The sequence below is a fragment of the Phytophthora cinnamomi genome (assembly GCF_018691715.1).
Source record: "Phytophthora cinnamomi strain GKB4 chromosome Unknown Contig34, whole genome shotgun sequence".
Classification (NCBI taxonomy): domain Eukaryota; phylum Oomycota; class Peronosporomycetes; order Peronosporales; family Peronosporaceae; genus Phytophthora; species Phytophthora cinnamomi.
This window is the reverse complement of record NW_027150967.1, coordinates 429,144-455,469: the sequence shown is the minus strand read 5'-3', so window position 1 is coordinate 455,469 and position 26,326 is coordinate 429,144. Positions and strand designations below refer to the sequence as shown.

The 26,326-nt window shown below is 52.0% G+C and overlaps 7 protein-coding genes across 7 annotated transcripts; 3 read left to right on the top strand and 4 right to left on the bottom strand.

Annotated features, from left to right (window-relative positions):
* Positions 1 to 288: 288 nt before the first annotated feature.
* IUM83_17135 (Translin-associated factor X-interacting protein 1) lies at positions 289 to 2,601 on the bottom strand (the record flags this gene model as incomplete). The annotated part of the gene is made up of 7 exons (XM_067942066.1): positions 289 to 429; positions 501 to 629; positions 701 to 761; positions 830 to 1,027; positions 1,176 to 1,235; positions 1,302 to 1,621; positions 1,726 to 2,601. The coding sequence occupies 7 exons, from the start codon at positions 2,599 to 2,601 to the stop codon at positions 289 to 291; spliced, it is 1,785 nt and encodes a 594-aa protein (XP_067792466.1).
* A 6,499-nt stretch (positions 2,602 to 9,100) lies between these two features.
* On the bottom strand, positions 9,101 to 9,577 carry IUM83_17134 (TKL protein kinase; the record flags this gene model as incomplete). Its single annotated transcript, XM_067942065.1, has 2 exons — positions 9,101 to 9,262; positions 9,341 to 9,577. 2 exons carry the CDS (start codon positions 9,575 to 9,577, stop codon positions 9,101 to 9,103), a joined length of 399 nt encoding a protein of 132 aa, XP_067792547.1.
* A 1,312-nt stretch (positions 9,578 to 10,889) lies between these two features.
* On the top strand, positions 10,890 to 12,062 carry IUM83_17133 (Sentrin-specific protease; the record flags this gene model as incomplete). The annotated part of the gene is made up of 1 exon (XM_067942064.1): positions 10,890 to 12,062. One exon carries the CDS (start codon positions 10,890 to 10,892, stop codon positions 12,060 to 12,062), a length of 1,173 nt encoding a protein of 390 aa, XP_067792468.1.
* A 2,050-nt stretch (positions 12,063 to 14,112) lies between these two features.
* On the top strand, positions 14,113 to 15,213 carry IUM83_17132 (Sentrin-specific protease; the record flags this gene model as incomplete). Its single annotated transcript, XM_067942063.1, has 1 exon — positions 14,113 to 15,213. One exon carries the CDS (start codon positions 14,113 to 14,115, stop codon positions 15,211 to 15,213), a length of 1,101 nt encoding a protein of 366 aa, XP_067792467.1.
* Positions 15,214 to 15,514: 301 nt separating this feature from the next.
* On the top strand, positions 15,515 to 16,378 carry IUM83_17131 (uncharacterized protein; the record flags this gene model as incomplete). Its single annotated transcript, XM_067942062.1, has 1 exon — positions 15,515 to 16,378. The coding sequence occupies one exon, from the start codon at positions 15,515 to 15,517 to the stop codon at positions 16,376 to 16,378; it is 864 nt and encodes a 287-aa protein (XP_067792470.1).
* A 559-nt stretch (positions 16,379 to 16,937) lies between these two features.
* On the bottom strand, positions 16,938 to 17,153 carry IUM83_17130 (uncharacterized protein; the record flags this gene model as incomplete). The annotated part of the gene is made up of 1 exon (XM_067942061.1): positions 16,938 to 17,153. The coding sequence occupies one exon, from the start codon at positions 17,151 to 17,153 to the stop codon at positions 16,938 to 16,940; it is 216 nt and encodes a 71-aa protein (XP_067792469.1).
* A 4,309-nt stretch (positions 17,154 to 21,462) lies between these two features.
* On the bottom strand, positions 21,463 to 21,765 carry IUM83_17129 (uncharacterized protein; the record flags this gene model as incomplete). Its single annotated transcript, XM_067942060.1, has 1 exon — positions 21,463 to 21,765. One exon carries the CDS (start codon positions 21,763 to 21,765, stop codon positions 21,463 to 21,465), a length of 303 nt encoding a protein of 100 aa, XP_067792519.1.
* Positions 21,766 to 26,326: the final 4,561 nt, after the last annotated feature.

Genomic DNA, 26,326 nt, shown 5'->3' with positions numbered 1-26,326 from the left:
CACCGCGTCAGCTGGCACTTTCACGTCCACACTCCTGCGAAATGGTTACACAAGTGCTCAAACGAGTCTGGTCAGAAAGGTAATCGTTCTTGGCGTGATGGCATTACCTTCCAGAGTGTCGCTCGGTTCAATATCCAGATACGATTCTGCCACACAGCGCCTGGAGATAAGTCTTGAGAAAGTAAACCAGACCATCGCCTCGGATTTCATGATCATTTGGAACTAGATCCATTGACAGAAATGCGCAAATTTTGCGAAGTAAAATGGGCGATATTCACCTGGCAAGTCTTACTGTGAAGCTTTCCTGTCCTGCTGTTGGTTCCCAGTAACCGAATTAATATAGGCTGCACCAGGGCGTCGTCGCCAGTTGACTTCGGCGTTCTGATCAAAGTTCAGCGCGAACTTCATCAAGCACGTCGAATTTAGTTTCTAACATTTACGAAACCATCTTGTTAGCCCCAGTTACTGCAAAAGCTGTGTCGACAAACTGATACTCTTACCCTTAGTACGGCTTTGTAATGAACAGACTCGCGCATGTGCAATTGTGCTCGAGTCTTTATGTGCAAAGCTTTCATCAGAAGATTCTGCACTGCGCTAGGGTCTGCAAGCGGGTCAATCGCCAGGATCGCCTAAAAGTATCAACCGTCCATGCCTTGTCAAAAATCTGGACTACCACGGCTCACTTCAGCAGCACACTTACATCTCTCACTGCAGAAAGAGGCAAAATCCCTCTCATCTCGGTGTCGCGCTGTTCAAGCTCGCTGGAATGCATCCCAGTTGACATGTTAGTGCAATTTTACATACATACGTATTCCCTGGCAAAGCGTACCTCAGAAGCAGCGCATAGTAGTCCTGAATTTCCTTGAAGTGCTGCGTGCGAATGGTCTTCACAAAAAATCCCAGCGGATACTTGACATCCAGCGGAAGAATGTCTTCAATGTACAAAATGGAGTCGTTCCCACCACGTTTCATCTTGTGCATATCTCCAATGATGGTTTGCTCGGATCGCTTGCAGCTGTCCAGAAGTCTTTAGAGGGAAGAATGTTCGTAGCGCTACCAGAGCGTCTTTCAACAGGACTCTCCTCTCCGTCACGAAACTCTCGACATTGTAAAGCTCACATAGTCGAAGCAGCAAATGCTGGCAGCCTTGGATCATCTGCTCTTGATCCACGTACACGAGATCAGAGACTGCGCCAGTCAGACAAAGGAGGAACATCTCAATCTCCGAGTCCCAACTGAACATTTGCAGTGCCAACAGTAGATTGTACCCCCACTCCGCAATCAACGGCTGAAATCCGTACTTGCGATGCAGCTTCTCGTACAGAACTTGCTCGAGTGGGAACCTTCCAAGCGGGTTGCGCTGCTCCCGTTTGCGCTTTTCGACCCACACCTTCCGCACCACCTTCTCAACGTCCAGCTTCTTGAGGATTCTCCTCTTTAGTTTTCCGCGGTGGCGTAAGAACAGCGGGATGCCTTCATGCATACCGAGAGCATTGATATAGTCCTGTCTTCTCTTTGATGGAGATCCCATCGGAGATGTTGCAGCTGCAATGGTGATCACACCTGACATGTTAGGAAGTGCAATCGAAAGCATCGATGACTTCCGAACGGCACGATCCAACTGATGATGGAGAATATTGAGCTCCACGCGTGCTTCCTCAACATCATGCCAAATCTGCAACAAAAGCGTTAGCTTCTGCCGGTAATAAACTGAACTGCACTTACCCGACTTAAATGGAGATTGACACCACAGTGCTTCTGGAGACGCTCGATCCAGTGCAACATCTCCCTCACCAATGTTTTAGTTTGGCCTCTACTATTTGATCGCTGTTCTTCATCTCCTAGATCGATTGCTCTGTGTTCCAGCACTCCATCTTTCTCGTCCATATTGCTATTGATTGAGGCCATAACATCTCGAGAGCTCGCGGTGTCGATCATTTCCCACTGATACTTCTGCACTGACAGCTCCGGTGTTTCATCTACAATGCGGTCCCAGTCAGGTCTGGGGGTATAGCAGACTCTTGTTCGTTCGAAAGCTTCCTGGAATCGCTCGTAGTTCGCGCGGATTTCAGCCAAAGAGGTTTCAGACTGCTGCTTTGTCTGGATATCAAGCGCGTACTGCGCCTCCAAGTTGGACGCCTCATCTTCGAGCTTTCTGATTGCACCTTCCAGGGCATGATTTTCCGCCTCAGCGTTTTGAACTTGCAGAACGACTGCGGCGTGTTGCTCCTGCCATTTTTTCTCCTCCATGTGCCGCTTTAGCGGAGCGCTCGACACAAAGTCCAAGTAGAGCTGCTGGCTGCGGATTTCTCTCAGTTGAGCTCTTTCCGTGTCAAGCTGTAGCTCAAACACCTCGCAGTCGCGCTGCAGCTCCTGTTCCTGCTCAGTAAGCGAAGCATAGTCCCGTTCGAGAATTTGAACAGCACGGCGCTCACCTTCAATTTCCGCGCGGTTGTGGGCGTGCCGCATGTGTAGTTGCGTTAATTCACGCTCTAGTTGTCGCAGTTGAGATGATAAATCCTGCTCGAGTGACTGCTCCATGGCAAGTTGCGTGCTTAGTCGCTTTCGTTCTTGCTGCTGCAGCTTCACTTTTTCCTGCATGTCCGCTACCAGCGAAAAATACTCCACCTCCTCGACTGACTGATTCGGATAATTTGGCGGTAGCTCTGTTGCCGCCGCAGTGCCTGGGACTATAGTTTCAAGGTCGGACGCTGCTTCTGGCTGGCGATAGATTGCTGCGTGGAGCACTTCATGAGAATCTCCAAGAAGATTTTTCAAGACTCCAGCTTCCATCGACTGCTGCCAATTTTGTAATGCCTTGAAACATCGAGCAGTATTCAGTTGTTTTTCGCGGAGACCGGTAGGCAATTCGCAAACCGCTACGTTAGGACCGACATGACGGGCTCGAGTAGGCCGAGTAGAATGCACAGATGCCTTCTGAATTAATCGCGGAGGAGGTGCAAAGCGAATTCGAACTGTTTGGTTGCCACCAGTTTCAGGTTTATGGTCTTCATCTCGTAGCTCTCGAGCCGTGTAGGCATACACAGGTGGCAACAAGCTCGAAGCTTTATCTTCGGAAGACAATTGCCGGGCTTGAGCCAAGTCAGCTTTGGAGAATTTGACATCGTGGAGAACACTGAGATCCAGCTGAGGCACGAGTGCCAGACCGCCCAAAGAGCAGCCACCTGCGTTTTCTCCGCTTCCTTCCGCAACCGGAACCTTCATTTCTTGCAGGTGTTGCTAGTTGCTATTCTCCTATGTATAGTTGAATTCAAGCGCGAAAGTTAGACGAGAGTGAAACGTACATGCAAATTGATTGATGCTTATGATTGCCAATAGGAATTTGACGCCGAGAAGGCTGCCTCCTATGTGCTATCAGCATTCAATGATGCAGGACCCGTTGCTACTTCTTCGATTGTAGTCTTGCTCACGACTCGTGACATCTTGGAGCCCTTGGGTTTCCATTGAGATCGAGTAGTACACTGCCGATAACATTCATGAGGATGACGCAGCTTTTGGAAGATCTCAAATAATGGCGTCAGAGATTTCGACTCGGCCTCAGTTCGAGTTCGACCGGAGTCAGGCTGTTTCAGTAGGTCAAAGAATAAGCCGAGTACAGCGTCACTTTTATCAAGTGCTGTCTCCACACGTCGAATAAGAGTTTCATAGGCTCCGCTCTTGTCGCGAATTAGACCCTGGAGGCGTTCAAAGAGACCAAAATTATGTTCTTCCTCGCGTAGCAAGGCACACGACGGTGCATCGCTGTCATCGACCTCGTTTGCCTGACTTTCGCTAGGGGTATTTTCACTTTTAGAGTTCGCATCTTGTAGAGCGTCATTGTTGTCGCTTGTTATTGGACGTGGGGTGGAGGCAACAATCGAGCCTTCCAACAGTATTTCCGGTCGCAAGTAGCGCTCGGCGACGAGTTCTTTGAGCCTTTCGTTCTCCAAGCTGTCAAACTTCATCAGCAACTCCAGAGGCGACACACCGTGCGCTGACATACTCGACAACTGCGTTAAGCTCGCGCCATGGTCTAGTAGTAGTTTGACGATGCTCAGATTTTCCATCTCGCAAGCCAAATGCAACGGTGTGAAGCCATCTCCAGAGCGCCGAACATTGGGGTGGACGTATTCGCCTGGGCTAGATACGAGCGCTTCTACCATCGCGAAGTCATCATACATGACGGCATAATGCAGTGCTGCTGCGTGCTTTCTCTTCGCAATGGAGCTAGAGGTGCTCGAATCTATCGCCGTCAAGCCACACTTGGATGTTCGAAGTGGCAAGTGCACGCGCATATTTGCCTGCTGGGTAATCAATCGCTTCACAATTTGGGGCGTCTGGTGAGCAGCACACGCCAGTGCAAGAAGTGGCAAGTCACTTCCTTCCGGGTCGAGCGAAATATTCGGCAGAGCTAACAATCGCAGTGCCATCGTGTCTTGGTTTGACTGCAGTGCGTAATGTAGAGCAGCGAATCTGCTTTCCATAGGCAAGAGGTATTTGTAGTGGTGTAATTGATGTGACTCTTTCTTGTGGGGATCGTTGATGACTTGGAGCTGATCGCGTAGAATACCATCGACATGCTGTCCGTCGACAAGAATGATGTGGTATTTGCTGTCAATTGACCGGGAAGACACGAACGCTTGCTTGACTTCTTGGTCTTTGTCAACATATGCAACGTAAGCTCCACTCGGAATTACAGGCAAGCAGTCGATGAGAATGTGCTCGTGAACTGCGTTCACATTGAGAGCGGTAGATGGATCACCGGACCCACAGTTTTCCAAGAGCAAGTCGATAACAGGGAGGTTGTTATCATTTACATCGCTCTTCATTGCCAAGTGCAGGGCTGTCACCCCATTGCTAGCGCACGCGCTGATGTCAATTTTCCACTCGCTAAGCAAGTAGCGTAGTATGCAGGCTCGAGCTTGCCCATTGGCTTCAAACCACCTCTGCATGTCGTCGTCTAGGCACATCACCGACGAGAGCTGAACGTACGCTCCGCATACAAAATGCCATGGCAGAAACTTGCCTATAAAGGAGGGCGTGGTGAGAATTTGCTGAGCACTTGCAAGCTCCAGGACGATCGCTTGAGGTTCGATGACACTTTGCAGACCGCTTTCCAGAATATTTTCAATGGCAAGAGCTTGCTTCTCTGCAGCGGATTTGTGTTTACGTCGGTCTGAATGGACTCCAAGTGTGCACGGGTATTTCGTTGCTTGCTCCAATAGCAGTCGTGTTATCTCGATTGATTCACCATCGCTTCCATCGAGACTACCACAAAATCCTAGACAGGCGTAGTGCAAAGGGAGGTGCCCAAAGATACCCTGTACGTTTGGATTGGCTCCACGTTCCAAGAGAATCTTCGCGATACCCGTGAATCCGTACAGCAGCGCCAAGTGGAGAGGAGTTTGACCCAGTCGATTGCAACTATTCACATTAGCTGCGTGCACTTCGATCAAGTCAATCACTGCCCCTTGTAAGCGCCTTCGGTCTTCATAACAAGAGTAGTAGCGGAAGCACAAGTCCAGTCCGCGTAACTTGTGACGGACGATGGATTTGGACAGAAGAGCATGCAAAAGGAAGTCTCCATTTGCGTTCGATACATTGGCGTCTACACCTGCATCCAGGCACATATCGAGGAATTGCAGAGATCCTTCAATAGAGTCCAGTTGAATCCGAGAACTCATACTTGGCCCAATGTTTGACGTATCCGAACTAGTGTACGCCTTCGAGATCATGCTGCTCACGCGCGCTTTCAGCGGAGATGCCAGTGCGCAGTTCCATACTGTCAGATCTTGGCCGTCTTTAGTTATTGCGTTCACGTCAGCACGAGCGTCTAGCAGGTCGATGACCATTTCTTCGTTTCCAACGAGGAACGCAATCATCAAAGGCGTCACCCTTCCGGTGAAGCAGTTTCAGAGCTAGCTCCCGCATTCAAGAGTGTCGAGACTAGCCTCGGAAGCGCGAGCTCTGAAGCGAGAAGCAGTGCACTGTATGATTCATAGCCAAAGCGATGAACATTAAACTTGTGATCGAGCAGCAATTGAGCCCATCGTGCTTGATAAGGTAAATCCAGATCAGCAGGAGGCTGTGCTATTAAAGTGGCTTCTGTGCTTGGTGGTTGATCTACATCGAGTTTTCCCGGTACTTAGTTACAATATTCTCTTTGCTTCATTTGGAGCCAGAGTGATGAATCTCATCACCATTTCTTCAATGTTCTCCTCCATTAGCCTCACACGATCAAATACATCCCCATTCCAACTGGTAGCCGTGCTCGGTCCATGAAGGCTAAGAGCAGCACTAGTGTGCCACAACTAAGGGCTGCATTGATGAAGCGATCACTTTCTCTAACCACGAGCTCTGGAATGGTCGGAGCAGCAGGAGGGAGGAGTGACAGCAGCGGCACCTTTCGTCGGGCTTTTAACAGTCTCAACTACAGGCTCAGGTGCTGGTGCTGGGGTATCCTTGTCAGGTTCCAAATCACTCGTCATCACGGCTATCGTTCGGACAGCAGCTTCGATCTCGATAAAAGAGGTTTTTGGTAACTGAAGAACGTCCAGAACCGGACTAAGTAATAGGATATGCTCCGATTGAGCACACATTTGGACTGACAGAGGCCACTCTCCAGCCGATTCAACCGGTGCTGTGGCATCCACTGGAGCTTGTGCTTGGAGTTTAGCCTTTGCCAGACTCAGTAGGACCTTGAGTCCACTTGGTGCAGTCATTAAGTTATTCAGAAGCCCCAGTAGGGTTACGCACACAGCAGGGTTCACTGCAGCGTACTTAGAGACCAGTTTGGGCACCTGCATACCTTTCTCTAAGATGGCCAACATCACCGCCTCACCTATCGCAGGCGATTTGGCTGGATCTGTCGCCAATTTTTTCTTGCTACCTGCTGAAGCAGCCGAAATCCCTGTCTTTCCAGTCGAGGCATGCTCCGATTCCAACTTGGAAGCAATGAGTTCGCTGAAATCCGTTGTGATAGATCCATTACTTGTCGTATTCCACTTGAGAAAAGCTTCAGTCAACGCTGCGAGAGCATCGGCAACCGACAGATAAATGTCTAAATCGTGACATGCATCCGTCAGCGGATTAGGAGCGAAAGCTGTTTGTTCGCTGTACTCATCAATCCACTCCAGCCGGCAAGTACTGTTAACTGGCTCATCCTTATTCTTGCTTTCATCGTGTTCATCAGGTTTATCTTCAAGTTTAGACGGATCGCCTTCATCCAGAGGTTGCGACAGAAATGTTGAATTCATGGCAGCTTCGACCGGTTCCGATTCTTGACGAAGGAAAGTAAAGAAGGGCGTAGACGGATCGAAATGGGCACTTCCGCAAAGCTACGAATGTTTGAACAATACTAGTTAGTACGAGCTGAACCCAAACAGCACAACCAGAAATGGACGTACCTCTAGGGCAGCTGAATTCTGCAGTACAATCGCGCGGATACACTTCGCCAAGAAAGCGAAGCGCAGTTCTTCACTTGATGGAGTATCAGCTAAAATCTGAAGAAAGAGCGAGATAGCGCGATCACCCAACACGTTGGCATTTCCAGGCAAGTCAATCAATGCTGCAATCCATCGGAGATGACGAAAGATTAAAGGATTGTTGGTTGTTGAGTGGCTGGTTTCCAACAGTGCCAATACCGCATCGACCGCTACGAGGGGAGGCCTATCTCCATTTGAGTGGGACGACTCAGGCAAGTCATTGTCAGCCCTGCTCGGTTCCGCGTAGCCAGTTGCTACTGCACAAAGGATGTTTGGATCAATTCGTTTGGCTGAGCTGTGTTCAACATCCGCTGGTTGCTGCTGCTCGTTCTCGTTTTCATCAGCGCCATTGCTATACTGCTCGGAAGCACCTCTGTAAAGGAATTCGGGGGTGTCACTTACGTACACGCATAAATGAAGAAGCTTGTCGGCGACTTGGTAAAGATTGTCTGTCTCTTTTACCTTGAAGCAGTCTAGTAGCACTGGTAGAATCCCCTTAGATTTTGCGTGCGCCTTGCATCGCTCGCTATGCTCCACCAAACGACCAACGCTGGAGATGATTGCAATGCAACGGCCAACACTAAACGGCAGCAATGATGCCAACGCTGCGGCGTTAGCTGCTGCTGCATTAGCGGCAGCTGCAGCAGCTGCTGCAGCACCGCCAGTGGTTCGTGGAGATTCTGTGGGGACTGGAACAGGATTTAGAGCGCTTGCAATGTCGTATCGTAGTATGGCAACTGCTGCATCGATGAAATCCATGAACAGACTGTGGTCTTCAGCAACGTAGGTGTTTGCAGCCAGCTGCTCCTTTGCGAGAGTCATTCGTGCGAAAACTTGACAAATCACTTCGATGTTGGAGCATAACATTGGAGCGTCTTTAGAGGACAAGGGACTCGAATCCATTCCACTAACAGGAACAACTGTAGCCGTCTTCGAAATCATTAGCTGGGCTTCCTGGATCGCGTCCCGCAGAAATTTAGCTGCACCATTCGCTTTTAAGTAGTCTCGTCCAAATTCTTTCCAATAGATGGACAGCACAGCAAGAATTAGCGTACATCGAACAATACCACGGTATCTGTCCAAAATAATTAACTTACCCAAATGAGAAAAGCTTTCCAGAATATCAAGCGCTGGCCGGTGATATCGCCGCTCCGGATGAACCACGAACTCCAATGAGCGAGAAACACCCTTCTCCGCCTCAAATTTGCCCAGAAACTCCTCGTTGGGAGAGCTTTTCATCAGCGAACAAAGACACGAGAGTGCGGCGAACTGCAACTCGGCGTTGTCTGCCCCCAAACAGTTGAGTATCGCTGAGCAAGGAGACCCGACGGACTGGAACTGGAGCAACGTTGGGTTGGGCTCATTTGCCGATGTAGATAGTGCCACGCTGGCATGAAGAAGAAGGTCGTACACTTCGATTGCTTTGATCTGTGAAAGAATACCACGGTCAGTATCACTCGCAGAATAGATAAACTACCGACTTTAACATACTCGAATCTCTGGAGACTGTGTGCCCAGGTTGAAGAGGTTGATAAACGGCTCTCCTGCTTTCCACGCTGACTCAGCACTCACACTACGTTCGAGAATAAACCCCGCTGGAATACAAACAGTTCTCGTCAGGTTGGAGCATCTAACATATCTCGAAGCGAAGCTACACTAAAGATACCGTTCATTTCCGGATGAATGACTTCAGCTTCAGGATCGCTGCTCTCTGTAGCAACCGTCGGTGAAAGCAGTATGTGCAGCACATTCAGCGTCTCCATGACTAATTCCGGGGTCTGGGTGAAGGAGATTGCCATATCCAACAGGAATTAGTCCGCTCACTTAGTCAACAAAACTATACTACCTGCACGTACTTTGGTTCTGGACAGGAACCCCATGAGCAGTGGCAGTATCTCCGTCTGCTCACGGAAGAATCGCTCGTCCTGGGCACAGAAGCGCACTCCGTCGACTTTCTTGCCGACATCTTTGAGCTTGAAACTCTTGGTCTGCTTCTTCCACAGAGCTGCGCGCTTCTTGGCGGCATCCCGGTTCTTGGCGGTGCTCGAGTCAGGTCGACCGCCCGAGGAAGCAGCACTGCTCTCTTCGCCCATCGTATTGCCAACGCCCCTGGAATGATCCGTCGCGTCCGCCCGACCGAAATCGACTAACCTTGGGGACTGCGTCCTTTCAAGGTAACGACGATGACCACCATACAACCCTGCACATGCATCGCAGCGTCGCTGGAGTGTTCGTTCATCACGCACTCACGTGTGCACTGCAGTGCACGATAAGCGATAAACCATTCTAGAGATCCATCTGGGACCAACCTGCACGTGTTTCGAAATCGGATCTGCCAGCATCATCGACCCCACCACAAAGTTCACCCCCGGGCGTGTGCGGTTGTCGAACACGATCGAATCGCGCAGTTCATGGCCACTAACTCGCTAGAGCCTACGTGGCGGTCTCCTTGGCTTATGGGGCAGGCAGGATCTATCGCTTCCAGTTTTGCACTCCGTACTGCGATCTCGTTTTTCCTTTCGTGATCTCGAATCCTTCTGGAGTGGATGTGCTCAGGATTTACAGCAGTGACGGCGAATAAGCTTCGTTCGCCCAGCGAGATCCCGAGAAGCGCCTCCCTTTCGTGTGCACATTCGAGAGCATTAGTTCACACCAGGACTTCAACGGGCACTCCGCAAAGAGAAGGCGCTGGCATTACGGCGTTGTTGAGAAATGTGCATGTCGGTGGACATCATCGACGGAGTGGCGGAATGGCCAAGACGCGTGGAGAACATCTCCTGGTCCTTCAGCTGCCGACGTAGGTTAGGACCAGCAAATCGTGACAGTTTCCCCGAGAAACTTTGGGGCGATCCGGATCTGTTTAACACATCCTCGAGATCGTGTAGGCCATCGAGAAAGTGTATGCTCGCGACTTCCAGGACATGGACGTCGCTATAATAGTGCCGCAGCCATTTTGCATGTTATGCCGATACCAGCGTGGCGCCGACATTGCAGCGTAGCATTCGTCGACGAGTCTTGGATACTTTTCAGTCGAATCATACACATTGGTCACATACACACTGTTAGTAAAGTCTCCAACTCGAAATGAACTCCTTGTGCTAACAGTGTTAGCCTAACGCTTCGTTTGGAGACTTGGCGAAAGATGTGCACAAGCATATGCAACCTGCGGGTTTCGTGGCGTATGGTGGGTTCGGATGCCTATCCGCCTCCAAAATGGACGTTCTGGTCCGGCTTGAGCAAACTGCGACTTTCGATTGACACGATCTCGCGTCGGCTGCAATGTGTTGTAGCAACCGGATATCTCACTCGTTGGTCCCCGCTGAGCCTGGCACATCCGTCGTTCATTGACAGATTACCCGAACGATTGACACATTCCATCCTTTTTGAGTGCGAGTTCACATCACCATGGCGAGTTCCAAAGTCGCTAAGCGCTCTGCGTCGGCCCCGCTGGCGCGACAATTGACGGCATCGTCCTCGATGTCGAGCTACAACGGCGAGGGCGTACCTCTGTCAGCAGGGAGGCCAGAGTACTTGGAGCTGTCGTCTCAAGTGAAGAACGGGCTGTCGAGGCAGATTTCGGCGGCGGTCGACGATGTCCTGGACAGCATGATGCACGAAGGCACCGAGGACAACCACTGGCGGGGCAAGATGCGTAAGGATGGCATTGTTTACTACGAGGACAGGGAGAGCGTGACCAAGGAGCAGACGAGGTTTTGCTGCGTGGATGCCACGGACGCGTCTGTCGAGGAAGTGATCAATTTGTTTGTGGTGTCCGACACGGACATGCTGCTGCAACGGTGCCGCATCATGTACGACAACATCATGGACGCCAGAGTTCTCAACGTGCTGGAGCACCCGTCGGAAGAGCATCCGATGCGTTCGTCCTACGTTCGCTACACCGCGTTTAAGGCCCGAACACTGCAGCGCAACCACCGCGACATGTGCGTCGTGGTGGCGACGGATGTCATACATTACCCGGACGGCTCGACAGTGGGCTACTGCGTCTGGGACTCGCTTAATTTGCGCGATATCTCCGACTTTGACGTGCCGCAGGGTTTCATCCGCACGCGCATGTTCCGTTCAGGCTACTTCGTGCAAAATTCCGGAGAACTCGACGCGCTAACGAAGGTGGCGTACATCGTAGGCATCGAAGCAGGCGGGCTCGCGCCGCGGCTGACGACTCGGTATTACATGCCAAAGTTCGGGGCCGTGCTCAGCCGAGTCATTTCGCACCTTCGTCGGCGACAGCTCGACCCCACAACGTTCGTGCCGCAGTCCGAGTGGACCGACAAGCGGACGGCGCAGATCTGCGAGTGCTGCAGCAAACACTTCGGCGCCGTCAAGCTGCTGGACACCAGGCGCTACAACTGCGTGATGTGTGGCGACGCAATCTGCCACGCCTGCCATCACGTAGAGGAAGTCGAAGTACCTGGCGCTAGGAACACTATGGTGGGCGTTTGTGTCGGCTGCAAAACAGCTAGTCGCTCCAAGACCTCCCGGCTGTCGCGGCTTTCGAGTTGGGGCACCAGCTTCTCGTCGGACTCGACCGAGTCGTCGACCAGGTCCCTGCCAGTCTGAACATTGTTCAGGCCAGCCAAATTCTATGAAAATTTTGGTCGTGATGAGGTCTGAAGGCCAACACGACGACGGTATTAACTACGCCCGCCAATTTCGGAGTCGCTGGTGTCGTTGGGAACCACAGCATTCGTGTCGGCGAAACAGAATTCATGTGCGAAATAAACACATTTGCTCGTCGTTCATGAGCTCGCCGAAGTTTGGCAAAATAAATTCCATGATAACTGCGCGACGTCGAACCAAAACCAATCTAGGTCGACCACAGTATACTTAGTGTATGTACTGTACAAGTGTGCGCAGTATCGAAAGCGTATCTCGGGCAAATGCATTCGTTAACTCGCCATCTCTTCTATGAATTCGTGTCAACTACTGTAAGAGAAAGCTGACTGACACGGTGAAGATTCTTGCTTATTTGCTGGGTTGGCAGCACACTTTGGGGAATTCTACGACGCTACATATTAAATTAGCATCGCTTGTATAATACATGTACCTCAACTGTGGCTGATCGTTCCTTCTTCAACGATGACAATCATCTGCATCGAAAGTGCCTGCAGCTGGAGCCGGGTGTTTCCAACGACTTTTCAAAAAAAAAATCGCGCGTGAACACCAAGCAAACCATGACGAGCGATACGAAGTTTTCGTGGCCTTCTAGAGATACATCTGGCTCCGAGTTGCTCGTGTTCCACATTGCCGTCTTCATCGGACACGACAGCCCCCAACGCACCAGGAGAGGACGCCAACCGCGCCCAAGCAAAGTTAACCCACGCCGTACAACTCCTGCACATGTGAGCGTGATGTTGTCGAATGTTCGCGAAATCAAAACCGTGGTGTCGTCGCTCTCCAATGCAGGCGGTATAAACGATTGTTGCCGTTTAGTTGGATAAGCAGCAAGTGTGATATCGGGGTGTACTGCTTTGCGGGTCTTTCGTTGGGAAGTCCCAATAACTTCGGGATCACGAAGTCCAGGATGCCTAATTTACAGTTAAGATAAGCTCTCGCAACTTGCGGTGCGAGTTGCACCGAACTGATCGAAAAGACCCCTAGACTAGGGGGTCGCGCGGCGAGATGCCCTCATCTCATGAGCCCCGAAAAAAAGAGTGAGAAATTCGTGTGTACAGCCCCCCCCCCTCCCCAAAAGCAAGTTCAACGGGGTCGCCATTGAGAGCCGGGCTGTGAGTGTTGAGAACCCGATGCATGTGCCATCGCCTTGCGGCTCACAAAGCATTTCTTTGCGAGATGAACTTGAGGCCCAACAAATCGCCGCTGATCTCCTCCTCGAAAACAGGCGCAGTTTTCACCAGCAGATCCGTATCGCGATCGTGGACAGGACGCAATGCATTCTCACCGCACGTCGTCGTGATGCCTGCGTCGTCGACCGTGCACGCACTGCACGTGGAGCTTATCCTTTGTCAATTGCTTGAAGAAACCGACTTAAAGGGGCAACTGTAAGTGTACGGGTAGCTTACCTCATATCTGCGCATGCGTCAAGCTTTAGCTCGGGCCGACCAGGTCAAGTAGAAGCTCTGGGGCGCGTGGATGGTTGTCATCTATCCTATTTACATGTACTGTACCGCCGTTCGGAGCGCACCCACGTTCCCACTGCAATGCCCTCTTCTCTTCCTGCGACGCGCCTGCTGTTGCTTCAGCTTCTACGGAGTTGCAAGCGCATCCCGAGCATCAAAATGCTTGAGACCGTTGAGATTCCTGGCGACGGATGCTGGCGAAAGATGCGTAGCATGTGCAACCTACTGTCTATCGCCCCGTCCGTCGATAGCACGGACCTTATGGTCTGGCTCGCCCAAACGCAGACAGCGACACTCGATTGACACAGTTCCACCAAGCGCATCTGCACTGCTTTCGTATCGTGCGTTGCCATTGTGCAAGTTCCGCCGCCGTGTTGCAGGCGGACAAGTCGCTCATTGACAGATTGGACAGTCCATAGACACATTGCCACGCTCGACTAAGCGGGATAAGTGCAATGGCGAATTCCAGAGTCACCAAGCGCTCCGCGTCCGCCCCGCTTGCTCGACGCCTTAACACTGCATCCTCCTCGATGTCGAGCTACAACAGCGACGGGGTGCCGCTCTCCGAGGGCAAACCTGAGTACCTCGAGTTGTCGGCCGAAGTGAAGGACTTGCTGTCCAAGCAGATCTCGGGCGCGGTGGAAAACGTGCTGGACAGCATGATGCACGAAGGCACCGAGGACGCCCACTGGCGCGGCAAGATGAGCAAGGACGACATCGTCTACTACGAGGACAAAGAGAGCGTGACCAAGGGGCAGTCGCGCTTTTGCTGCGTGGGCGCCACGGACGCCTCGGTCGAGGACGTCATCAATTTGTTTGTGGTGTCCGACACGGACATGCTGCTGCAACGGTGTCGCATCATGTACGACAACATTATGGACGCCCGGGTCTTGAGCGTGTTGGAGCTTCCGTCGGAAGAGCGTCCGATGCGCTCGTCGTACGTCCGGTACACGGCGTTCAAGACGCCTGTGCTGCTACGCAACCATCGAGATATGTGCGTGGTGGTGGCAACGGATGTCATCCAGTGCCCGGACGGCTCGACGGTGGGCTACTGCGTCTGGGACTCGCTCAACCTGCCCGAGATATCCGAGTTCGACGTGCCGCAGGGCTTCATTCGCAGCCGCATGTTCCGGTCGGGATACTTCGTGCAGAATTCAGGAGAGCCCGACGCTCAGACGAAGGTGGCGTACATTGTGGGCATTGAAGCGGGCGGCTTCGCCCCGCGGTTGGCTGCGCGCTACGTCATGCCGCGCTTCGGTGCCGTGCTCAAACGTGTCGTCTCGCACCTCCGCCGTCGACAGCTGGACCCGTCAACGTTCGTATCGCAGTCCGAGTGGACAGACAAGCGAGCAGCTCAAACCTGCGAGTGCTGCAGCAAGCACTTCGGCGCCGTGAAGCTGCTGGACAATCGAAGATACAACTGCGTCGTGTGTGGCGACGCCATTTGCCATGCTTGTCACCACGTCGAGGAAGTCGAAGTTCCGGGTGCTAGGAACATGGCGGTCGGGGTCTGCGTCGCCTGCAATACTGCCAGCCGCAAACAATCTCGACTCTCGCGCTGGTCGCGTTGGGGCTCTAGCAGCTTCTCGACCGACTCAACTGAGTCGTCGACGAGGTCTCTGCCTGCGTAGTGTAGTGTGGACTTGTGTAGTCCAGTCCTTATTCTATGAAGGCGCGTGCGCAGCACTTGATCGGACGCAACTCTGGTTGTGATGCCTTGTCATGTATTTCCTGAATCTGTACATGAATCCGAGAAAATAATGCATCCTCGTTGAAGAGCTCTAGTTAGTGTTCACTCCATCCCATGTGGCTCACTAAAGATAGTGTTAGACTGTTCATGAAGGGAGAGAAACGGAGCATTGAGGTCTTCGGTGGGTAGAAGCATACTCGATAAGCACACGCAGTGCAACGTCAGCGCTTTTGGCCCATAACATGTACAGGACTGCGCTTCGGGGAATATACGGAGGCAGCACCCACCCCAAGACGAAAAGCCAAGCGATTGTATCACCGGTTGTGAACGATATGGAGGTCTTTGACGATGGAGACTTGTCCAGGGGCGAAGAAGGCGACGGCTTCGGCCCTCGGGCGCACGCATCTCTGCGTCGCAACTCGAACAATGGGATAGAGCACGGCGCCGCTGTGGCGTTGAAAATCCACGACGTTCCCGAAGACTCGGAGTACCAACTCCAGCGCAAGAGTGCGAGCGTCTCAGGCGACGTTGGGATGCTTAGTCGACTTGGTATGGGGCAGCTCTTCGGCGGCAGCTCGAACCAGGAGCAGGACGCGTTTGTCGGCGCCCAAGCTGGACAGAAGTACACTGTGCTTGGACAGAAGCACCAGTGGCGAAAGAATCGCGCTAGTCGATCGCGACAACTCCAGACCATTTCACCGGTCGATGATGATGCCCGACCAGTTCGTGTTCAAGGTGACACGTACAGTTCCGGGCGTGGCAGCGCCAACCCGAGCTCGACTCCATCATATTATGAGAGCCGCTCCTCGCGAGGCCCTACGTCAACGGCGTCATTTAGAGAGGGGACCACTTCGATGCAGTCCGACAGCTTTGGCCGAGGCAGCGACTTATCTCAAGGCCGCTCACACGCCAGCAGCAATGAAAGCACCGGCACGGTGGAAGACGCCGAGCGGTTCGTGGTCACTCGTCAGAGGAAGTCCACGTACTCGGCCAAGTTGCATCTACACGGCCAGAAGCCGCTTTATCTCGGTCGCTACAAGAACGAAGCAGCCGCGCTCGCTGCTTGTGAAAGTGCCTACAGCGTCATTTCGACACCACGCAAGTGAATGCTAACTGAGGCAGACACGTAGGCGACGAGAAGGCCATAAGTATTCACCACAACGACTGCGAACGTAAAATATATCACACACGTGAGGACATTCATGAGTTCGTGCAAATGTTGCAGTGCAGGTGTTGCAGCTCCTCGTACGTTACTTACCACGGCGAGACCAGAGCGATCGGATCCATCGTGGTATCCGATCGGTCAAGAGGTGGGACCTCAGCATCACTCTGACTCATCGACGATCCTTGTCAATCTCTTCACCTTGCGTCTGGTGCCCGGTAATGCAGTGCCATCCTGGTCATTCAATCTCTAGTCGTCGGTCAGTTCGCAATTCACCAGGTCTGCACCACTTGCCTCCGACTTGGACTCCTTCTTACTCGAACAGCTCGAGTATCCTGCGGCATAATGAAGCTCGGCCGAATCGCTGCATCGCTCGCCCTCGGCTTCGTGAGCCTGACGTCTTCGGGTCCCGAGATGACAGCGCAAGCCGCGACGTGCACTGCGTCGGCGCTGTCTATCCTCCCGTCGACATACAACCTCGACGTCTGTGTGAGCAACAACCTCTACTCGGTTCTCCTGGCACTCTCAGCCTCGTCAAGCACCTGCACGCTCACGGAACTTCTCGCCTTGGAGTCGAACACCCAACTACTGAACGTTGTGACGCTGGTTGAAGACATCGTCGCGTCTCCGAGCAGCATGTCGAACCTCGTGTACTCGTACATGGTGGGCACTTCCTCTTCCGACATGGATGCCTTCTGCACGACGCTGAACACGGTCATCTCGCCGTGCCTGCTGGGTCTGCTGCCAACGCTGCTGCCGGTGTTCCAGAAAGACCTGACCTGTTGCTCCGAGGTGAGCGACTTGATCGACCTGGTCGACTTCTTTGTGCCGCCCAATGTGACCACCAATTCGTTCATTTTGAACGAACTAGTCAACGGCGTCAACCAGTTTTTTTCTGCTCGAGCATCGGCGACACCACCTGCGGCTACAACATGTTCTCACAGATGACGTCGACCTACACGTCGTCCGAGTTCACGCTACTTGAATCCGTGGTGATGCCGTTCGTGACTATCTCCTCGGACGAAGTGTGTACCGCCATGAAGGGCGAGGTGTACACGGATACGGCATCGCTAACTTCCGCAACGACCATCGACTACTCGTGTTGCATCGACCACATGCGCCCACTGATCGAATCGATCCAAAGCGGTTTCGAGTACTTCTTTGACGACACCACGGTTGACATCCTGAATGGCATGATCGATTTCTCTGCTAGTGGCGGCAAGTTCGTCGACTCAATTCCCGGAATGGAGTCCTGCACCTTCACCGACACGTGCTCGGACCCGTCGTACCTCATTGCCCAGCAGACAGCAACGCGCACACCCGGCACCAACGATCCTGGCAAAAACGACATTGAAGACATCACTTGTACAATGGTGGACAAGTGCAATTCCGCCGGAACGGTCTGTAGTAGCGTTTGCGAAAAAGGAACGGCATCGGTCTCGTCCTGGCTCAACCAAACCCTCGCCTACCAGCGCAACCTGGCCTTCAGTGGCAAGTTGTGCTACTCGCAGATCCCCTCGACACACAACAGCGCCATCACGCTGGCGGACGGCTACGGAAATCGCGACCAGCTTTTCAACGCGAACCTGAACTCGGACAAGTCGTATTCGTATCTCAAGACGAACAACCACGTGCTGAGTCTGACGGACCAACTTGGTATCGGCATGCGGTGGATCGAAATCGATACGCACTACTTCCTGGACGATTTCCACACAGGCCACTGTGGTAACCTTGGTTCAAGCTCGGTCACGACGTTCTTCGATGCGTTCGACTCTCAGTTGTCAAAGTACGGCACGATTCTCTGGGGTCCTGAACTCCTCGGCTGCTTTCCTTCGGTGTCGGGTATCAAAACAACCGACGAAGTCACTACGCGCAGCTCAATGCAGGAAGTGATGGATTGGCTGGAGGAGAACCCGACCGAGTTTGTGGTAGTCTACATGGACACAGGCTCGGACATTTCCCGTTTGGATAAATACGACGACTTGAACACGCTGCTCACTGACATTTTCGGCGATCTTATTGTGCCGCAGTCAGTTCTCAAGTCGTTGGCATCCGATTCGTGGACTGGAGGTAGTGTCAACGACTTCGTGGACGCTGGGTATCGGGTCCTGCTCCTTGCGAATGCTGACACTGGACTTGCATACAGCTTGTACGACTTCTGTGGAGGCCACGAAGTCCTCTCAACCGACTACATTGACACCCTGCCTGACAGCTCGCGCAAAATCGACGGTCTGGAGATTTATGGCAACGACTATTTCCTGCGTTCGTACCAGGCAGAGCTGCGCTACATCTCGCTGTCGGACGAAGGAGTGCTGACGGAAGACTTCGAGACGTTCCTGAACTCGAGCAACATCGGCAACTTCGTGCGTTGGAACATGAACCTTGTAGCCACAGACATGGTCGACGGCGCTAAGATGAGTGCCCAGGCGTGGTCATGGGCTGAGAACGAGCCCATGACCACCACTTCAGGAGCTTACGTGCTCATGAACACTAGCGGCCGCTGGGTTGCTAGCACCACTGCCACCAAGACGTACAAGGCGTGCTGGAGCAGCTCCAGCTTGGCGTGGTCGATTATTGCTTATGCTAGTTCTTGTGCGAGCGGGTATACGTTCTCCGCACCGGCCGATCCGTACCAGAACTACCTGCTCAAAACGGCCATATCGACCAATGGTATCACTACCACATCCGTTGTGATTAACGCTATCCTCTCATAAGCAGCAAAAAGGAACGTAGCGAGGTGGTTCCCTATGTAACGAGACAATTTCGTGAAAAGCAAACCTGTTGGCTTACCTAATTGTGTCGTTCGTCTTTTGACCACGATCAGGAGCACGAGGATTGGTAGGAGAAACTGTCTGGACGCATTGTGGAGGTGCGTAGTGAGCGATCTACTCCCATAGTTCATCAGCATTGGCATCGTAGTAGCCATCGTCGTCCTCATTATAGTAGTCATCATAGTCGCCGTAACCTCCGTAGTCATCGAAGTAGTCCGCTGGCAGCTCGTAGTCTATTGGCAGTGAGTCCGGATCGAGTAATTCAGGGTGCCTTAACTCAACCGGCAATCGACTGCGCCCTTGTTCAGACATGGACATCTCGTCGCCACGATTCACAAAAGTAATCTCGCGGTTGTTCTCCTCATCGTCCCATCCATACCACATACTAGGCTCCGCATTCGACGTGTAGACTCCCAGCTCGATGATGCTTCTGAAAGTGGAGCCACGGCGCCCAGAGGTTGTGATGCGAAAGCGCAGGTTCGGGTGCATCTTTTTCACATTCTTCACCAAGGGCTCCAAACCACGAAGGTACTGCTGACTCCAAACTGGATCCACAGAGTCAAAGGTGGAGTTCACCAAGCGAAGCACAAACTTGCGTCGCTCCCACGAAAGCTCGGCCGGTGTCCAAGCTTCTAACTGCATCAGCAACTCCGAAAGAACGTTGTAAAACGCTAAACGAGAGTCATTGGGATGTCCGCCGACACTGATTTGGAACGTCCGAAGTCCTGCGAACTCGTCAGATAGATTTTTGAGAAACTCAAAGACGCCGTTGCCAGAGCAGTTTATGCTGCGGAGCTCCATCATGGTTAGATACTTCAGTTGCGCAAGAGCGACTAGACCTCGGTCCGTAAACGTGCGAATTGGCGTGATGTTGCCGTTCATTCTCTCTGCGACTTCCCAGATTTAAAACTTGGTCAATAGCGGGCAGTGCTTCGCTATCGTCTCGCAGAATTGGTCGCCAAAGATGTCGATGTTCAGCACCTCTTCACCCGGAAACTCATCAATCTCGTCCTCTCCAAAGTCATCGTACCCCATCTCGTCCCCGTCAACTGGATGATACAGTTCGATTTCCAGCTCCTCTAACGCAGGACAGCCCTTCAACGCGCTGCTCGGATCCGTTGCCTTATATCCGTACCCTGGTCGCTCTGGTCGACGCGAAAAGTCCTCGTCGAGAGGTTCTCCAGCAGCTTCAGCCAACGAATCGAAGTATTCCTCCCAATCCCACAACATATTGACCCCGAAAGTGAGCTTCGTCAGCCGGGGCTTCACATGTTCCCCGAACACCCTGAAAAACGGGTCTGCAAAAGGAGCCACGATCCAATGGAACTCGCGCAACTGCGTGCACTTAGCGTTAAACTCTTCCCACTGCTCCACCGTGATCAGCCAGTCGTCGCGGCTCGTCAACTTATCCAGTTCACACAGCGTCGCCTTGTACCCATCCACGTACTCCACTCCCGGACAGAACTTCACCAAATTGTCGAGCAACTCCTTGCAAGACTGGAACCGATTTCGTTCATTCAGTGCCGGGACCTTCAGTTGTCTCAATCCTCTGCTGATCCCGCTCGAGTACCAAACTTCCATCGCAGCAAAGAGTGCAGCGAAAATTGAGTCGAAGTCCACATTTCCTTGCAGCGTTTCGTCCACACCGCATAACACCACTGACTCAATATTTTTGCAGTATTTTGCTGCACTTTGCAAAATCGCCCCCACGTGTCCACTAAGCAATTGGACACCGGACAGATCCAGTCGCTGTAGTGCTGGGAGACCAGCGAACAGCACGTCCCAATTGATCTTGAAGTCTTTATGGGTCCAGGAGCGCAAAACCCCAGTGCGCAAAATTGGCCCCACCCCACGTGGCGGAGCGTCGCCAATTTGGACATATAGGTCCACAACTTTTGGTCCTCTTTGAGAAATACGACGACGTATTTCCATCGACTCGGAGCGAGAGCCCGACGAATAAATGAGACTGAGTCTGGACGACTGGAAGCGAGCCACGAAGTCATGGATGAGGCTGTTCCAGTACCTGCAGACCAGCGCGAGCGGCTTGAGATTGTCCACAGGAAGCTTGCGCCTATTCGGGACAAGGTCTTCGCTGTAGTCATGGACGGCGAACGCCACGATGGACGAGAAGAGCGGCGCAGGAAGACGCTCCATTTTTTGGTCGGTCTCTTTTGAGACCAAAGCCGAATGTGGGATTTGAATGTGGCTACATCTATTGTAGCCATCCTCAAATTTATGGCTACACTTTGTTTGATGGCTACATCTCAAAGTCGTCGCTGTCGTCCTCGAGGTACTCGGAGTCGATATCACTTTCCCCTTCGCCGTCGTAGAAATCGCCCTCCAGATACCAGTATCCGTCGTCGTAGCCAGAGACGTCGCTGAAATTGTCTTCGGCACTTCTGTCTTCGGGGAGTAGGTCTTCGCGATCCACGATCGTAATCCCATCGTTTGTGGCCTCTTGCTCCCAGTCTTCCCAACAGCAGTAAATTTCACGCTGCATGTGCACGGAATACAGTCCGAACTCGGCGACCCTCGAAAAACTAACACCGCTACGATTCATCGTAACAACGTGCTGACGCAAGCAAGGATGGGCATCTTTGACACGGTTCATCAGTGTTTCCAAGTCGCGAAAATATGCCTCACTCCAGGCAGGTTCGACTGAAAAGCGAGAGTTGTAACTCCAGTTTTCAAGGCGCAGCGCAAACTTCTGTCGGCTACACGGCAGGTCCGAGGCTTCGGCAAGCTGCACTAACAGCTCCTTGACGATATCGTAGAATGCGAGTCTTGATTCGACTGGGCTCCCACCAACTGTGATTTCAAATGTTCGGGTTCCAGTAAATTCATTCGATTGAGCATTCAGAAACTCGAACACGCCTTTACCCGTACAGTTGATGCTGCGTAGCTCCAAGGACCGAAGAAACTTGAGCTTGGTGAGCGCCATGAGCCCTCGATCCGTGAACGTCACAATTGGTTTCAGCTCCTTCCTGTTGAAATACTCACCCCTCTCCGTTATCACAAAGTGAGTGACAAACGGACACTGCGAGGCCAGCGTCTCGCAAAAGTGGTCGTCAAAATATTTTGGTTCACCATTTCCTCCTCGGGGAATTCCTGTACATCGCCCATGTCTGGGGAATGTACATTTCACGATCCACAGCATGGTATAGCTTGACAATCAGCTCATTCAGCTTAGGGCATCCCTTCAGTGCCGCTCCAGGGTCGGTTGCAAGGAACCCGTAACCAGGGCGTTCACAGTAGTACTCCTCTTCCCAGTTGTTACTAGGGAGTGCCCCAGCAGCCCTGCTCGTGTCATGGAAATACCATCGCCAGTTCCAATACATGTTTACCCCAAACGTGAGCTTCGTCAGCTGGAGTTTGACATGCTCGCCAAAAACACGAAAGTATGGGTCCCCAAATAGAGTAGCAACCCAGTCGAACTCGCGCAAATTCCGACACGTAGCATTAAGTTTCTCCCAGTCTTCCAACGTCAGCAGCCACGTCTCCTTGCACGTTAGACTATCAAAGGTCGACAGCGATACCTTGTACCCGTCGAGTTGTTCTACCAAAGGACAAAACTTCATCACATTCTCGAAAAACTCCTTGCTAGCGCGGAATTTACCCAACCTGCTCCTCGTCGGGACTGTTAAATGTCTCAACCCCCCACAGTTCCCTTGCTCTTTCCACTGCTTTAAGGCTTCGTACAACTTCAGCAAGAGTGCTTGGATTTTGTCGTCGTTCTGCAAATATTGCTCATACGGCAGCACCAATTTGTCCAAATTGAGACAAAATGTAGCTGCTGCTTCAATTGCAGCACTAACATGGCAGCTCTCCAGTCTCATGGCACTGAGGTCCAGGGTCTTGAGCTTCTTCAAGGGTGCGAAGATCCTCGGCCAATCGATGGTGACAGTCTCCACGTTGCGGAGACCAGGCTCTATGCTAAAATAACGACTAAAGCGGTCAAATGTGCCCATGGTCACATGAAGTTCTGTGATTTGGTCCCCTCCATCCGTTGCTTTCTGGTACAACTGCTGGAGCTCTTGGTCCGATGCCGTCTCAAATTTGAGGATTAGTGTCGAGTCCCGATATTGCCGGACTATTTCGCACATCGGTGCCACCCACGCCTTGGACACATGTTTGAGTCCCTTGAGGACGAATGTGACGCCATTACGTCGATCGACGGGGAGGTTCTCGACGTAGCCCGGCACGGCGAACGCCAAGATACTCTGCAGCAACGGCAGCGGCACCGTTGGCAGCGCCTCCATGTGGACGAAGTGATTTTGATACCACGCAGTTTTGGTCCTAGCGCAAATCCCAATTTTTGCGCACTTCAACTCCGTTTAAAATAAATTAACGCAACTACGTTCGTTTCCTACCTAAGAGATGAAAGCAGCGCTACCAACACCAAATACTCTTCACCTCTTAAATTATCGACATTGGTAGCCTCTGGAACTTATCGGCATCACCCGAGTTTGAACACGATTGTTTGTTTTCCGAAATAAAATCGGGCAAACTTTCAAACTTCAGCACTAGTCACAGCTCTCCACGACAAAAGCTGCGTTACTTTCCTCGATGTCCCAGCCATAGGATGAGCTAGGCGTGGCAGACCGTGTTCAAATCCCGAGCTCGCGGATACTCTCAAATTCTGCAGTGGCGCGCTTCCTCGTGCGCACAACCCGAAGCGTCAACGACTTGTGCTTATTCGTACCTTTCGCCATCATGCTCTTCAGCACACTGATGTAACTTTCACCCCACACAGAATCCATCACGGCGTCGCCTGAGTTACTTACTTGTTTTGGTGGGTGTATCTCAGTTCGTGAAGGTTTGCATCGGCTAGCATCCTCAGCAGCTCCTGAAGGAACACGTAAAAGTCCATTGACAAATCCCGGGTATTCCCCCGCCACAGCAAGCTCTAATGTCCGTTGCACCAAAACTCGTCGGATAAACTATTCAGGAACTGAAATAATCCTTTAGCACTACAGTTGATCGGGCGCAAGTGTGAAGTCTTCAGAAATTTGAGCTTCGCCAGGAAGCCAAGACCAGCACCGGTGAATGTCTGGATAGGATACCGGGCTTGACAAACTTCCGTAGCGACCTCCTTAATAGCAATACACTTCATCATTGGACAATACGTGGCCAGTGTTTCGCAGAAGCGGTCATCAAATGCGTCCAGATTTACAACCTCGTCGCGAGGAAACAGCCTCTTATTGCTCTCTGCAGTCATCATATAACCTCAGTTCTCGCGACTCATTGGGTGATATAAGTTCACATGAAGTTCTTCCAGAGCTGGGCATCCCTTCAGAGCGCTGGTAACATCTCTGGCGTCAGCACCGTTTCCTGGTCTCGTTGCAGGAGTAATTACGTTTGCCTCAACCCCCAGGCTTCGTCACAGGTACGAATGTAGTATTCCCAATCCCAAAACATGTTGACGCCAAACGTTAACTTCTTCAACCGGGGCTTGACAGTTTCTCCGAAAGCTCGAAAAATGGGTCTCCAAACGGAGCAACCACCCAATTGAATTCACGTAAATTCGTACATGTAGCGCAAAATGTATCCCACAAATCAATTGTCAGCGGCCAAAACTGTCGGCAAGTCAGCACGGCAGTATCACGCACTGAGTAAACGCGTCCATCCAAATACTCCACGTTAGGACAGTTCTTCACAACGTTGTTGATGAACTCGGCGCACGAAGTGAAACGATCATCATCATTCAGCGTTGGAATCGTGAGCTGTCGCAGTCCTCCGCGACAGCCAGCAGCTCGCCAGTGTTCAGCAGCTTTATAAACAGCTGCCAGTATCGAGACAATGAAATCGATGGGGTCCGGAGGAACACGCCTGCTGATCGCTCGAAATCGCCTGGGAAGAACCAGAACTTCCAAACCTGTGTAATGCTTGCCCGCAGCTTCCACGATATGCTTTACATGGGGGGGGCTCGTCAAGGTGATCAGAGACAGATCCAATTGTTTCAAATAGGTGAAATGCTGGAAAAGCGAATCCCACCCGAGATCCACAGCGTCGAGGGGCGGGGCGTCACACTTCCTGATAGCGATGGCGTCGGAATTTTCGTGAAAGTGGCGGCGGGCCACGAGTCTGCCCATGCAGACACGCAGGCCCAACACTTGCGGTCCCTTTTCCGACGCCTGCCGTTTTATTTCCCCTAATTCGGTCGGAGACCCCGTTAGATACTTGAGCGTTAGCGTGGAAGACAGGAAGTTTTCTACGATGTCGTTGATGACGGCCTGCTAAGTCTTGCAGACCAGCGCGAGACTTTTAAAACTGTCAACAGGAAGCTCGCGCTTGTGGGGGGGGTCAGGTCTTCGGCGTAGTCGGGCACTGCAACGCCAGGATGGACGACCACAACGGCCCCGGGAGATCTTGATGATAACTTTCGACTGAAATGCAGACATACATACAAGCTTGTGCTGCAGACTACACAAAAAATAAAGACATTTCACAAAAATTGTTTCACTGCACGTTGTTGCATCTTTTTTTAATTTGTTTTCCTTGTGCTTGCGAGGAGTATCAAAGTAAAAAACTACAGGTACTACCGTTACAGCGCCTCGTCATCATCATTGCCGTGATCCATGTCGTACTCACTGTCAGAGTCGCCATCATCGTCGTCTCGAGATACAGCTTCTGAGCCTTCGTCAGGATATGGCTCACCTTCGCGGTTGACGAACACGGTATCGCGGTTGTTCTCCTCATTGTCCCAACCAAACCAACAGCTGGGATCGGCGTGCGCCGCGTAGAGACCCAGTTCGATGATACTTCTGAAGCTTTTGCCACTGTACCCGCGTGCTGTAATCCGCAGTCGAAGCGATAGGTGGGTTTCCTTGACTCGAGCTACCAGTGTTTTAATACGATCTAGATAATCAACACCCCAGGCTCTCTCCACCGAGCTGGTGATCGCGTTCCTTAAGCGAAGCACAATTCTCTGCTGCGACATCCGCAGGTCATTTGCAGGTGTATCAGCGATTCGAGTTAGCAAGTTCAAGGCTGCATCGTAAAAATCCAAATCTGTCCTCTTCAGCTCTGGCATGATCGATTTTCCACCCACGCAAATTTGAAACGTGCGCTGCCCTGTAAACTCATCCGAGAAGCCATTGAGGAATTCGAAAAGGCCGTTA